Source organism: Mustelus asterias, chromosome 2 (assembly GCF_964213995.1).
Source record: "Mustelus asterias chromosome 2, sMusAst1.hap1.1, whole genome shotgun sequence".
NCBI classification, from domain to species: Eukaryota; Metazoa; Chordata; class Chondrichthyes; order Carcharhiniformes; family Triakidae; genus Mustelus; species Mustelus asterias.
The window spans coordinates 111,092,372-111,107,831 of NC_135802.1; the positions used below are offsets into that span (position 1 = coordinate 111,092,372).

A 15,460-nucleotide genomic window follows, 5' to 3' on the forward strand; every position below is an offset into this window, starting at 1 on the left:
CTACAGAAGGAATTTTGGCAGTAACCAACACCAGCTGCCTGGAGTCATTCTCAACCAAAGTGGCCCAATCTCAATAGTAGTAAAACTAACTGATGGAAGAATCATCTAGTCTGCAGACATTAGTCTGCACCAAGACTCTGAAACAACCAATTTTCCAGACCACACAGCAGGAGGAAATGCTACTGTGGAAAACCAACAGAAATGGATCCTGCTTCACAGGGGCATCCAGTGGTGTCTGCTCCAGGCGAGGCATTGCCTCACTAGTGTCTACAGAGACACCAAGGGTGCTGCGCAGGTCACAGCGAAGTCACAAAGCTCCTGAGAGACTGAAGTAGAGTTGAGACATGAGTCCTTACTTCTGTGTAACATATCTCAAGCTTCCCTGTCAAAGTCTACCTGCATATCCCTACTAGCCAAGAGCTGGAGAGCATTTGCTGCATTTCAGTTAGACACAGAATAGCGAAAGGAGGTTTTTTCTAAATCCTCAGTAAGGTGGCAGACTGAGTGTGCAGACCATTGCAGATCATCTGCCACATCTGATGATCCATGCAAGTGGTCATTCTTTACATGGACATAGACATCATGGCACTCATGCTGGAGACAGGTTCCTTCAATCTTTCTGCAAATTTATGCTGCTGTTCCAAAAGAGTCCTCTTCAGTAACAATCCCTGAGGTCCAGCATTTGCACCTAGCTGAGCAGAGTTTGGAGGACTTTAAGCCCTCCGATGGGGACACTCTGCTGTTTGTCTTGCCCTCACCATGTACCCTTGATGTGTGAACAATGGTCCTACCAATAAAATGTCAGCGACGACAGGAAGAAACTTTTAACTGCCCTTAATTGACTGTTCAAGGACCTCAATTGGCCATTGGGCAGGAGAGTCTACGCCACTTTTCCTGCTGCTGGTAAAATTCCAGAGCTGTGGGATTGGCAGTGGACATGCCACCCCTGTCCTCATACCTAATTTTTTTGTTTCCACCTCCCACCTCCCTCACATCCCAGCCTGCATTCTGAGGTTCTGTAAAATCCTGGCGTGGAGTTTCATTTGATCAGAAGAAAAGTAATGTCGAAGATTTTAAAAATCATTAAATTACATTGGGGCGATTCTCCCAGCCGGGAGACTCAGACGGAGGCCATGTAGCGGGCTATGACAGATCACGCATGTGCAGTGACCCGCTTTGCGCTATGCTGCCGGCCTCTCCATCGGGAATATGTCCTGCCCAATGATTTTTAATGAGATTCGCGCTAGTGCACTCTGCAATGCAGAGTGTGGGAGATTCATTTTGAAACTTCCACTGAAAAATACACTGGGATTTACTCCAGTTTTTACACGAACTTGGCACTTTGGAATTTTTTTGGGAGAATCCCACCCCATTTTTTAAGCTTTCGGGTCTGTGTGTTATGTGTATTTCCCAATCTTTATTTTGCTTTGTGCACATCATTTAAAGTTAATTTAAATGGTTTGCTTTGTATATGGGTGGAATATCTCCAGCCTTGTGGAAGCAGTATTGGAGATGACACTGGGAACTATATTAGAAGATAGCATTGTGGGTCGGATCAACTAGTAGCAAGTTAATGATGTGCCAGGTTTTTCCCAATGTGGGACTGGATCCTGCTGAGGCCAGGAAGAGTTCGGCAGGGAGTCCATTTATGCCTCCTCTCAATCTCCTGGAGCTGGGAAGAGAAGTTCACAGTTGTGCTCACAAATAATCACGGTATGACATTTGTGGTCATTCCACAATTTTAAGCTTTCAGAAAGTGCCTCCACTTTGAGGTTCTTTCACAATTTCCCAACAGCCTTCGCAATGCTCGCCTCTCCCTGTGGAGATTGTTTAATCTTTAATCTCTATCAATCAGATCACCCCCTTTAATCTCTAACAATCAAACTGCCCAAGCAAACTGTCAGACAGACTCCAGAACAGGTTTAACACTTTCCTTTAACCTTAAACGAATAACAATCTTAGCAACAGTGATTTTATCAATTACAGTTTCATTTAACTCAAAGAAAATTCCAACAGGCAACAACATTCAGAACAAATCTGCACAACATTTCTCTTTGTGAGCTCCGTTAAGCTTTAGGGGTCACATGAAAATTTGAAATCATCACCTCCAACAATCTCCAACTTCTGATGCTACCAGATCTTGGTATTTTGATTTCAGATGTATCCACCAATGCTGCAACATAAAGCACTTCTCAAACCCCTCAGCTCACAAAATGCAAACACATTAAACCAACAAAAAAGAATTATAAGTGCAAATAGAACTGGGTTTTGAATGCCACATTGCCAGAAATTGGTGATCATATACCATTGATGACTCTGCTTTTGAAAAGGCCAATTTAAAGAATTATATGATAAAGAGAGGAAGATAATTAAGTAACACTTACCTTTGGGTTAATTACTAAGTGGGTCCTGATGTTGTGCTCCTTCAGATAGGGATCTCTAATGTGGCCATTACCATCCTCCACTTTATAAGCTCCATTTAAATGCTCCAGTGTGACAGAAGTGATATGCACACGTCTAGCATGGTCAAAAATAAGACAAAGGTGGAAAGTATAAGTGCAAGATTTCATGGTAATGGGGAAAGTAAATATTCATAATCAAAGATTTAGTAAATGGCTGTGATGTCGTTCGAACTTAGCCTACAGGCATATACAGATTACAACCATTAATCTTTGAAAATGGGGCAGATTTTCATCTTCTAAGGAGGTGTAAAACGGGTTCGAAAATGCCAAACTTAGTTTTTCTTGTTGGGAAAAAACTATTTTCCTGTGCTTTTCTGACTCTGCACCATTTTTGCATGGCCTTTTGGCAGGTTGATAAGGCTTTAGGTGTAAAACACCTCTTTGTGATCACCACAGGAAAATTATATTTTCTCTCGCAAACTTTTTCATTTGCCGGTGTGGGTTTTGCAAGCCCTAAAAGGTTCACCCCTTTGGAGAGGTTGTGCCTACGAGGGAAGCCCTGCTGAGAAATCTGGAACACTCTTAAAGACGCATGCCATTATTAGATATCTTGTTTGTTTTTAAACCAATGATTAACTGTTTCCTTCCCTCTTAACCACATCAATTCATTCAGTACTTAATAGAGTGGAAAAAACCCTGAGGAAATTAAGCCATTCCAATTTCCTTCCCTATTTAGAACATAGAAAAAATACAGCACAAACAGGCCCTTCGGCCCACAAGTTGCGCCGGTCATGTCCCTACCTACCTTGGCTTATATATAGGCTTACCTATAACCCTCAATCCTATTAAGTCCCATGTACTCATCCAGAAGTCTCTTAAAAGACCCTATCGAGTTTGCCTCCACCACCACTGACGGCAGCCGATTCCACTCACCCACCACCCTGTGAGTGAAAAACTTACCCGTGACATCTCCTCTGTACCAACTCCCCAGCACCTTAAACCTGTGTCCTCTCGTAGCAGCCATTTCAGCCCTGGGAAAAAGCCTCCGAGAATCCACCTGATCTATACCTCTCAACATCTTGTACACCTCTATCAGATCACCTCTCATCCTTCATCTCTCCAAGGAGAAAAGACCGAGCTTCCTCAACCTATGATTCTGGATAGGAGCGAAAGTAACAGGGTAGTTGTATTGGGGGACTTTAACTTTACAAATATTGACTGGAAAAGCTATAGTTCAAGTACTTTAGAGGGGTCAGTTTTTGTCCAATGTGTGCAGGAAGGCTTCCTGACACAGTATGTAGATAGACCAACAAGAGACGAGGCCACATTGGATTTGGTACTGGATAATGAACCAGGCCAGGTGTTAGATTTGGAGGTAGGTGAGCACTTTGGTGACAGTGACCACAATTCGATTACGTTTACCTTAGCAATGGAAAGGGATAGGTATATACCAAAGGGCAAGAGTTATAGCTGGGGGAAAGGAAATTATGATGCGATTAGGCGAGATTTAGCTGGCATAGGTTGGGGAAGGAAACTGCAGGGGATGGGCACAATTGTAATGTGGAACTTGTTCAAGGAACAGCTACTACGCGTCCTTGATAAATATGTACCTGTCAGGCAGGGAGGAAGCAGACGTGTGAGGGAACCGTGGTTTACGAAGGAGGTTGAATCTCTTGTGAAGAGGAAGAAGGAGACTTATGTTAAGATGAGACGTGAAGGCTCAGTTAGGGCACTTGAGAGTTACAAGTTAGTCAGAAAGGACCTAAAGAAAGAGTTAAGAAGAGCCAGGAGGGGACATGAGAAGTCTTTGGCAGGTAGGATCAAGGAAAACCCTAAAGCTTTCTATAGGTATGTCAGGAGTAAAAGAATGACTAGGGTAAGATTAGGGCCAGTCAAGGACAGTAGTGGGAAGTTGTGCGTGGAGTCTGAAGAGATAGGAGAGGCACTAAATGAATATTTTTTGTCGGTATTCACACTGGAGAGGGACAGTGTTGTCGAGGGGAGTACTGAGATGCAGGCTGTTGGACTGGACGGGATTGAGGTTCATAAGGAGGAGGTGTTAGCAATTCTGGAAAGGGTAAAAATAGATAAGTCCCCTGGGCCGGATGGGATTTATCCTAGGATTCTCTGGGAGGCTAGAGAGGAGATTGCAGAGCCTTTGGCTTTGATCTATGTGTCGTCATTGCCTACAGGAACAGTGCCAGAAGACTGGAGGGTAGCAAATGTTGTTCAAGAAGGGGAGTTGGGACAACCCTGGTAATTATAGACCGGTGAGCCTTACTTCTGTTGTGGGCAAAGTTTTGGAAAGGATTATAAGAGATAGGATTTATAATCACCTAGAAAGGAATAATTTGATTAGGGATAGTCAGCACGGTTTTGTGAAGGGTAGGTCGTGCCTCACAAACCTTATTGAGTTCTTTGAGAAGGTGACCAAAGAGGTGGATGAGGGTAAAGCGGTTGATGTGGTGTATATGGATTTCAGCAAAACATTTGATAAGGTTCCCCATGGTAAGCTTTTGCAGAAAATACGGACACATGGGATTAAGGGTGATTTAGTAGTTTGGATCAGGAATTGGCAAGCTGTAAGAAAACAGAAGGTGGTGGTTGATGGGAAATATTCATCCTGGAGTTCAGTTACTAGTGTACCGCAAGGATCTGTTTTGGGGCCACTGCTGTTTGTCAATTTTATTAATGACCTGGATGAGGGCGTAGAAGAATGGATTAGTAAATTTGCGGATGACAGTGCGGAGGGAAGTAGCATGTTACAGAGGGACATAGATAAGCTGCAGAGCTGGGCTGAGAGGTGGAAAACGGAGTTTCATGCGGGAAAGTGAGAGGTGACTCACTTTGGAAGGAGTAACAGGAATACAGAGTACTGGGCTAATGGTAAGATACTTGGTAGTGTGGATGAACAGAGGGATCTGGGTGTCCATGTGCATAGATCCCTGAAAGTTGGCATCCAGGTTGATAGGGTTGTTAAGAAGGCGTACGGTGTGTTAGCTTTTATTGGTAGAGGGATTGAGTTTTGGAGCCAGGAGGTCATGCTGCAACTGTATAAAACTCTGGTGCGGCCGCACTTGGAGTATTGCGTACAGTTCTGGTTGCCGCATTATAGGAAAGATGTGGAAGTGTTGGAAAGGGTGCAGAGGAGATTTACCAGAATGTTGCCTGGTATGGTGGGAAAATCGTATGAGGAAAGGCTGAGGGACTCGAGGTTGTTTTCGTTGGAGAGAAGAAGGTTAAGAGGTGACTTAATAGAGGCATACAAGATGATCAGAGGATTATATAGGGTGGATAGTGAGAGCCTTTTTCCTCGGATGGTGATGGCTAACACGAGGGGACATAGCTTTAAATTGAGGGCTGAGAGATATAGGACAGATGTTAGAGGTAGGTTCTTTACTCAGAGAGTAGTAAGGGCGTGGAATGCCCTGTCTGCAGCAGTAGTGGACTCGTCAACATTAAGAGCATTCAAATGGTTATTGGATAAACATATGGATGATATTGGAATAGTGTAGATTAGAGGGGCTTTAGATTGGTTTCACCGGTCAGCGCAACATCGAGGGCCGAAGGGCCTGTACTGCGCTGTTATGTTCTATGTTCTATCCTCATAAGGCATGCCAACTAATCCAGGCAACATCCTTGCAAATCTTCTCTGCACCCTTTCAATCATTTCTACATCCCTCCTGTAATGAGGCGACCAGAACTGAGCACAGTACTCCAAGTGGGGTCTGACGAGGGTCTTATAAAGCTGCATCATTATCTCCCGACTACTAAACTCAATCCCTCGATTGATGAAGGCCAGCACACCATACGCCTTCTTAACCACCTCCTCTACCTGCAAGGCCGATTTATGGGTCCTATGGACCCGGACCCCAAGGTCCTTCTGATCCTCTACATTGCTAAGAGTCTTACCCTTGCTATTATACTCCTTCATCCCATTTAACCTGCCAAAATGGACCACTACACATTTATCCGGGTTGAAGTCCATCTGCCACTTCTCCGCCCAGTCTTGCATCCTATCTGTGTCACGCTGCAGCTTCTGACATCCCTCCAACCTATCCACAACACCACCAATCTTCGTGTCGTCGGCAAACTTACCAACCCATCCCTCCACTTCCTCATCCAGGTCATTTATGAAAATGACAAACAGCAAGGGTCCCAGAACAGATCCCTGGGGCACTCCACTGGTGACCGACCTCCATTCAGAAAAAGACCCATCTACAACCACTCTCTGCCTTCTGCAGGCAAGCCAGTTCTGGATCCACAAGGCAACAGCCCCTTGGATCCCATGCCCTCTCACTTTCTTGAGAAGTCTTGCATGGGGGACCTTATCGAACGCCTTGCTGAAGTCCGTGTAAACCACATCTACCGCTTTTCCTTCGTCAATGTGTTTAGTCACATTTTCAAATAACTCCACCAGGCTCGTAAGGCACGATTTGCCTTTGACAAAGCCGTGCTGACTACTTTTGAGCATACTAAACTTCTCTAAATGTTCATAAATCCTGTCCCTCAGGATCTTCTCCATCAACTTACCAACTACTGAGGTTAGACTCACCGGTCGGTAATTTCCTGGGCTATCCCTATTCCCTTTCTTGAATATAGGAACCACATCCACATTCCTCCAATCCTCCGGTACCTCTCCTGTCTCCATCGACGACGCAAAGATCGTCGTGGAACCATTGCCTGCAATTTCTTTCCTCTAAGTCCCAGACTATATGACAGGAAAAGCCGCTACTTCTGTCGGCAGGCTCAATGCTGCTTTTCCCATCAACATTGGCCTTTGCCAATATCGGAGAAAATCTCGCCCTTTGTTTCATTTGATTGTAAGATTTTATCAGGTTCTTTTTAAAAAAACATTGCAGGATGGTTTGGTACAAACAATAGTGTAGGTGTTACAGGACTATTTTTTTCTTGTAAGCGGTAGCAAACAGCAAAGCATCACATTAATGGTTCACAGGAGTTTTGCCAGAACTCCTGTGGGAGAATGGTACAACTTGCTAAAAATTGCAGCAACCCACTTGCATTGGATCTCTGCTGTTCCCCATACTTTCCAGTCTCCAATTCCATGGTCACCAGGGTGATTTGGGGCACAGCACAGTGCAGAATCCATTAGAATGAATGACATGAAGTGTACTGCTGCTAGGAGGGCAAACCTTGGACGGGCAATTGTTTAACGTGGCTTTTTAAAAAATATCCGGTTGACCCCTCTTAAATAAGTCTGAGGAAGATTTAGCTATTCTTCACAATGGGCAGAAGAAGGATATTTCTATTGCATGGGCCAGGTGGGGACTGGAGATATGCCCAACAAGGTGCAGCCAACTGCCCCACAGAAATTAGATGCACGTACGGGTACATGTCCAATTAAAATTGCATTCAAAAGAAGAAAAGAAAATAGACAGCCAAAAAGGACCTTCAGCAAGCTCAAGAATAAATAATTGTTTCTTTTCAAAATATATCTCATTGTTATAATTTATAGGCAAATTAAGTATCTTCATGATGTATGAAGCTAAATTGTGGCATTAAAAAAATGATAAACCCTACGGTCTTTTATACATATTATAAAAGCATAAATAATTTAGATGCTGTTTATTAGTAATGAATTCATATTTGTTCACTATTAAATTCATTAGTATCTGTGACCTACTTATAGTAACACTAAAGTTATTTTTGGTGCTGTAATAAGTTCTGCTAAAAATATTTTATCTTATTTTTTAATATTATTGTATTAAAACGTATTAATGCCACATCAATAAAAATGTGGATGTCATCTTTTTTAAATTGCCAATTTGTTTCACCTATGGCAATGTTTCTTTTCAGCAACTGATTAAAATATCACAAAATTAGACCAATAATATACAAATTTTGTGTGAATTCTTCAATGTAAGTCGCAGTGCAATTTGGCCCTCAAGCTGCAAGCATGTTTCTTGAATAAAATTCAATCAAAAACTTAATATCATGTGATTCCTAAATGTTTAATTAATCATTTTTGGAGGAGGCATATTACAATGGCTGTACAAGTTGTTAAAGTGAAAACAGTGAAACTTCATGTTGTAGAATTTTAAGAATGGTAAGTGATAAGTGCTCACCATCCTGAGAGTGGGTGTCTAATGCACTGCCGCTGACTCTCAAACTCCCACTGCCAATTAATGCTCACTTGAGTGTTAATTAGCAGTGGGCGGGACTTCTGTACATCCCTGGAAGGAAACAGGAATGTGGAATCCAGAATGTGTAGATTTGAATGGGTAAGAGGAGGTTTAGGGGGGATTTGAGAAAAAACCTTTTACTCAGAGGGTGGTGACGGTCCGGAATGCACTGCCTGGAATGGTGCTGGGGGTGGGATGCCTCACATCCTTTAAAAAGTAGAAACATAGAAACATAGAAAGACTACAGCACAAACAGGCCCTTCGGCCCACAAGTTGTGCCAAACACATCCCTACCTTCTAGACCTACCTATAACCCTCCATCCTATTAAGCTCCATGTACTCATCCAGGAGTCTCTTAAAAGACCCTATTGAGTTTGCCTCCACCACCACTGACAGCAGCCGATTCCACTCACCCACCACCCTCTGTGTGAAAAACTTCCCCCTAACATCTCCCCTGTACCTACCCCCCAGCACCTTAAACCTGTGTCCTCTCGTAGCAGACATTTCCACCCTGGGAAAAAGCCTCTGAGAGTCCACCCGATCTATGCCTCTCAACATCTTATACACCTCTATTAGGTCTCCTCTCATCCTTCGTCTCTCCAAGGAGAAAAGACCGAGCTCCCTCAGCCTATCCTCATAAGGCATGCCACTCAATCCAGGCAACATCCTTGTAAATCTCCTCTGCACCCTTTCAATCTTTTCCACATCCTTCCTATAGTGAGGCGACCAGAACTGAGCACAGTACTCCAAGTGGGGTCTGACGAGGGTCTTATATAGCTAAGTACCTGGATGAATACTTGGCACACCATAACATTAAAAGCTATGGGCTAAGTGCTGGCAAGTGGGATTAGGTGGGCAGGTCAGGGCATTTCATGCATTGGTGCAGACTCAATGAGCCGAAGTGCCTCTTATGCACTGTAGTATTTTGTGATTCTGTAATCTGAACTAATGCTGTTATTATAGTGTTCCCCTGGGGCTTAATTGGGTTGATTGACAGAAAATCATGTGACTGGGTGGAGCTAGGCTTCCACAGAGAAATCAAGCTTAGACGCTGCTTGGAGTTGTTAGAGATCAGTGCCTCTCTTTCCCTCTCTGGATTTTGAGACTGGAATCTCCCAGGAAATAAATATCTTTCTCTGAGATTCTGCTATTTGAAGGTGGATCTTTTTCTGGAGGTTGTTGTATGAGATTCAGAAGACAGGTGTCTGTTTGGATCTCTGGCCAGAGGTGTTAAAAGGCTGGAAATCTAGCTCTTCATGAGCAAATCTATTTTGGTGCTAACTTGCTCTGAAGAAGGGATTTATGTCAAAGGAGTGCTGCTTAAATTGGAACAATAGAGATGGCTAGCTGTTCAGAATTATAACTTGTCATGTTTAAGCATTTAAATTAGTAAAAGTTATGCTAATTGTTTTTGTTATAGTGTGTTCTTAGATAAAATTTGTTTTGATAAAAGTTTGCTAATGGATCAATTGAATCATTCTGGAGCAGAATACCTTATGCTCACCCTAATGCTAAAATCATAAAAAATTATGGTCTAGGCTAACTTCATAATATACTTTGGAATTTCTTGTCCGTGTGCTCAAGAGCTAGAACCACTATTGGAAACAGCTTCTTTTGTTGAATGTTTAAATGGGTTCCAAATTTAATATTGCATAATTTTTGATAAATCATTAATCAGATAATTGGATACAAGATAAACTTGCAATAACATAGAATTTGACAAGGAATCAAATAATGAATAATAATTCATTGAGTTGTATTTACTATTTTCCGTTAACAGTCTATGGCACAAGTCTTTCGAAGAGTGACAATTACTGTTGGATTTCCACTCGATTCCTACTTTTCTGCATCACATTGGGCTCCTCATTTCCAGCCGAGACTTCTGATTCTGGCTTTTCCAGAAATTCCATTTCTTAAAATGGAATTGCTTTTTCATAGTGCTGAATCATTGGGGTCACATAAGCCATGCCCTCTTTTTACAGCACTAGCTGCCGAATTTGGGAAAGTAAAGAGTTTAAATGTTCCAAAGCTTCTTTGACAAGCCATGGAGAGAAGGTAAGTGGAGAAGGGGATTGGTGGATGAGTTAAGGGGGTAATGGGGTAAGGTGGAGAATGGGGTAGGGTGGGTAAGATAAGTGAGTAGAGTGGGAATGGGAGTAGGGTTGGTAAGTTAAGTAGTTAAGCAGGTAGGGTGGTAAGGTAAGTGAATAAGGAGGTACGGTGGGGAGGATAAGTGGTAGAGTGGATGGGGTGTAGGGTTCATAAGGTAAATGGGTAGGGTTGGTAAAAGTAAGGAGGTAGGGTGGGTATGGTAAGTGAGTAAGAGAGTAGGGTGGCTAAGGGTGTAAGGGTGCTAAGTGGGTAAGGGGGTAGAGTCGGTAAAGATAGGTTGGCAGCAGGGTAGGATGGTGAGGTCATGTTAAATTGGGTCGGGGGTCGGGAGAAGTCATGGAGTCAGGAGAATAGTTAGGTGTGGGGAATAGACAGGTTGGGGTAGAAGTGGGTGTTGGCTGGAGAGTCAGACTGTCAGTGGGGAGTTGGCAGAGTTTGGTGGTGGGGTCGGGTTAGATCAGATCAGGGTGAGTCAGAGGGCAGTTAAGTGGTGTGGACTTGTCAGTTTAGGCCGAGGGGGATAGTTGGGATGTCAGGGTTGACAGGTCAGGGAGTTGAGGAGAGAGTTGGGAGGGTCAGTTGTTTAGTTATCCAGTGGTTAGACTAGAATTTTCTGTCTAACAATTCTAACCATCCAGGTAGGTAAGTCAAAACTGTCCAAAGTCTTCAACTCTAACAGAGTTGGAGACTTTTTCAGAGAGTCCCAGGAAGAAGGGGAAGTTTGAATTTCCTAAGTAATTCCCACGGTGTCATGGTGTTGGGACTTCCGATGGTTCTGTAGTGCATTTTGGGGGTGCATCTGTCTCCATTGATACGGATACTGTAAGTTCTGAGCTGACATTTTTAAGTTTCTGGAGAGCTGTGATTGGTAGCTTTCTGCTTCTTACTCCAAATGTTACTCCGGGTTCACATAACCTGCAGGTGAGGGATGAAGTCCGTAAGGCAGAATGTTTTAATATGACTTTGGTGATATTTTAACCTCCAAAAACGAGTGGCGTTGGGTGAGAAATAAAATATCTCAAATTTGAATGGGACTGTTTTCATTTCATCAGACTATCTTTCAAACCCCGACAGTATTAAGAAGGATGAAAACAGGTCTGGTGAGGGCAGACTTGCTCCACTAGGCCCTCAAGAATTGCTGGCAAAGACATTTAACATAGGAGCCAGCAGCTTCTGCCTCCCTTTCACTGCCAGGTTTCTCAATCCCGGGGAAACCAGAGCAATTAATCATCAATCAGCATTTCAATTCCACTGTAGGAGCTCAATTTAATTATGTTAACATAGAGTTGCGTAATCTATAATGGGATGCTCTGACATCCCAATATCTGCCACTGTAAAAGGCAGGTTGCTATCTGTTGAGGCTGCATCCATCTTGCTTTAACCCTCCTGTTCATTGTAGGTGGGGAGGCGGGGAGGGGGGGAGAGGGTTCATATCAAGGCTTCTGTTAAATGATAATGTACATGTGGCTGAAATGTAACAATTTGTAGTCAGTAAAATAAACAATTTTATATTCACATATTTGACTCATTAAGCATTAATATATTGCCTAATCAGTTCCACAATGCCAAACTTTTCACAAACATGAAAAGCAATGGTGCACAATTCAGATATAGAAATTCTTGAATGACCTAATGACCCAAGTGTGAGGCAGCCCTCATACTTAGTAATGATTGCTGATCGAAACTCCCATCATAAAATATTACCCTGCTCTCAGACTAGAGCCAACACACGTTTTCTTTAAAAGCTTTCACCTTTATGTTGGCAGGTTTGCACAAATGTAATTTTCTCTTCCATTTCTTTACAGGTAGTAAATCCTATTAACTGGAGCTCCAGTCTTCCAACGCAGCAACATGCCTTCCAGTTTGGATACTGACTTCAGCTGCTGAAGTTAATTCTCTCTTGCTGTGTCTATCTGCTGCCTTCAATTTTAAACCAGCAGCATAAGCCTGCATCAAAGCTGGTCGCTGAGAGGAAAAATCGTCTTGAAAATTGTAATACTGAAGGAGTAGCATGGAATAACTGGTGACAGCAACAGTTGTTCAGAATGTATTGGCATTGTGGTGTTGCATTTTTGAAGCAGTTGTTCCACTAGGAGGGAATTCAGGCCAGGAGGGAGCCCTTGTGCAGGATATGAAGCTTGTGTAAGAAAACCTTGGTTGCTACTTTTCATCCCAAATAAGGATATAAATATATGTAAGAAAATACATCTGGTACTCTTATATTTCAAATGTGAAAAGTAATGGTGCACTTGCTTACCCTGGAACACCTCCAGCTTCCATGTGATTTGCAAGGGTAACATCATGTGACCAGACATCATATTGCCATTTTTGTAATCCAATGACTCCACAAAGAACATTTCCAGAATGTACTCCAACACGCATGTTTATATCAACTCCTGTGGCATCCCTTACCTTCCTTAAAAACAAAAGGTGACAATGACAGTGAGCAACTTTTATTCTGGAATGAGAATAAATTGAAACAAAAATCCCAGTTACCTTCAGAGCTGTTAGGCAGACACTGCTGACTTGAGAATGGGTAGATGTGTTTTTACACCCCCATGACCCCAAGCCCACTTACCTGTAGGCTGGTTTGATTAACCAGCTAGACAATTTTCAGAGCTGCATTGGAACACACTGATTGCCATCGCAGCTTGCTGGTGGTACATAGATGAAGCCAAGGATCAACTACAAGAGAACCTTGGGCCTCTATTTTCAAGTTTGAGTCCTAGATTTGCTCGCTTTACTCCAGTTGGCATGGTACCAGTTGCCCAGCCGATATGTTCCTGAACTAAATGTCAGCAATCTACACAAGTAGAGCCACTTTTACTTATTCATTCCACTAGTCAATGCTAGAAATGGGTTCATCAAACAATTATTGTTGAGAAAGAATGACTTCCTTGCTTTCACTTGCAAATTGCTTCTGAATGTCAAGTTTTTAGGAAACTAATGACCTGATGGAAATGTCACTCATCAACAGTTTGTAATGATTTTATTAAGTAATTATTCATATGTAAATCACGTTATATCACCAGTTGTCACATTCCAATTTTACACCAATCTCAAAAACCGTGAATTTCAATTTGACATTCCGATTGAATTAATTTAACAAGCTGTATAATTCTGAAGAAAAGAGGAACTTTCTCTCCTTTGATGATCAGTAGCTTTTTAATCAACTGTTCAGGAGGCAGTGATCAAACGCTTAAAACCTAAATCAAAAAGAATGACACAGCTAGAGATGGAGCCAGAACTTTCATTATCAACATAATGTGAGACTGCTAGCAGAGCATCAAAATGATCTGGGAGACAGTTTTAGGAGGTCAAGCCTGTATCCATTATCATCACAAATAGCTTGATGTTATCACCTGCTTTTAGACTAGGGAACTAACAATGAACATTATTATGGATCTTTCATTCATCTTTTTCAACTCTCTCTTAATAGCGACAAAAGTCTAAAGAGAATGTGGTACAATTAGTGCTCAACTTTAAAAAAATAAGGTATGCTGAAACCATGTGACATCATCTATAAAAAAGCCTTCTTAATATTACATCTTTTTGATTCATAGAATCATTAAATGATGCAACACAGGAATCTATTTGTTCTGTTGATCTTTGAAAGAGAGCCTGTTGTTGGGTTCCTAAGACATGAGAAGAACTCAAACATCATGGCTGGAATTCTCCCAAACCAACTCGTAAGTGTCGAATTTGCATGAAAACTGGAGTAATTCACTGTTTTTTCAGTGGGAATTCAGAGAAGAATCTCCCACACTCTGTACACTGCAGAGGGCACTAGCACGTATGTCATTATAAATCTGTGGGCAGGGCCTATTCCAGCTGGAGAGGCCGGCAGCATTGCGCTGAGCGAGCCACTGCATATGCGTCAAGCTGTCAGCGCTAATATTGGTGCATGCACAATGGCCCTGCCAGCTCAATCGTTGGCCAGCTCTGCGACCCCCTCATCGCCAGCCCTCTGTCCCCAGGCCCTGCTCCCATCCGGCCCCACCTCCTTGGCACAGCCAAGGTGCCCTCTGTCGGTGGACAGTGCCAAGGTGCCCTCTGGGCATTGGCACTTTGCCCTTTGGGTAGTGCCAGGGTGCCAATGATTGGGGGCACCACCCCTCTGCCCGACCCTCTGTGGGGCCTCGATTGACCCCCCTTCACTCCAATGGGGTCGGGCTGCTAGTTCCCTGTTAGTGGTGAGCTAATATAATCCCCGCTGGAGTGGACCACTCTGGCGGGGGTGATAATAGCGGATCCGGAGATTTCAGTCCTGAGCCCATTGATCTCATTTAAATGAGACTCAAATACCTATTTAAATGATCCCTGTGCCTCGTCGCTGATGTCCGGCGTGGAGCTGATGTCACCAGAAATCCGGCGCTGGGAGACCTATCGTGGCAGGAACACATACGCAAACCCCGCAAATCGGCTGACGTGAGAATTTCCCAGCCCGCTGTGCAAATCTTTTAGCGGAGCGCAATGAGAAAATCTTGGCCCATATGTTCCAAACTCTATTCTTATTGCTACTTTTAAAAATTGACTTTTTGCTGAACCAAGATGACCGCCATTAATCACTTGACATAAAGTTGACCCTTTGTCTGAGAACCACCATCAGGAATTCTTTTCTCAGCTCTGGAATCTCACACATCATTGCATAGACTGCTTGTAATCACAAAAGGCCAGGAGGCTTGCACATCAGAACTTGTTATACCTACAGAGCTGCAAATAGACTCACATCACATCTGGGACCGACCAAGCCCAGTTCAGAAGGGATGTAATTTGCATCTGGTAAGTTCACTTTGCTAGTGG

At 43.0% G+C, this 15,460-nt stretch overlaps 1 protein-coding gene across 1 annotated transcript in view; it reads right to left on the reverse strand.

The window, feature by feature from the left end:
• The window catches only part of adcy2b (adenylate cyclase 2b (brain)), a 422,964-nt gene that overhangs the window by 120,959 nt on the left and 286,545 nt on the right, over positions 1-15,460 (reverse strand). Inside the window, exons 8-9 of the mRNA XM_078228489.1 lie at positions 12,915-13,073; positions 2,385-2,517 (exon numbers count right to left, since the gene is read on the reverse strand). Of these exons, the coding sequence (XP_078084615.1) occupies positions 2,385-2,517; positions 12,915-13,073 (292 nt within the window). The remainder of the gene's footprint in view (positions 1-2,384; positions 2,518-12,914; positions 13,074-15,460) is intronic.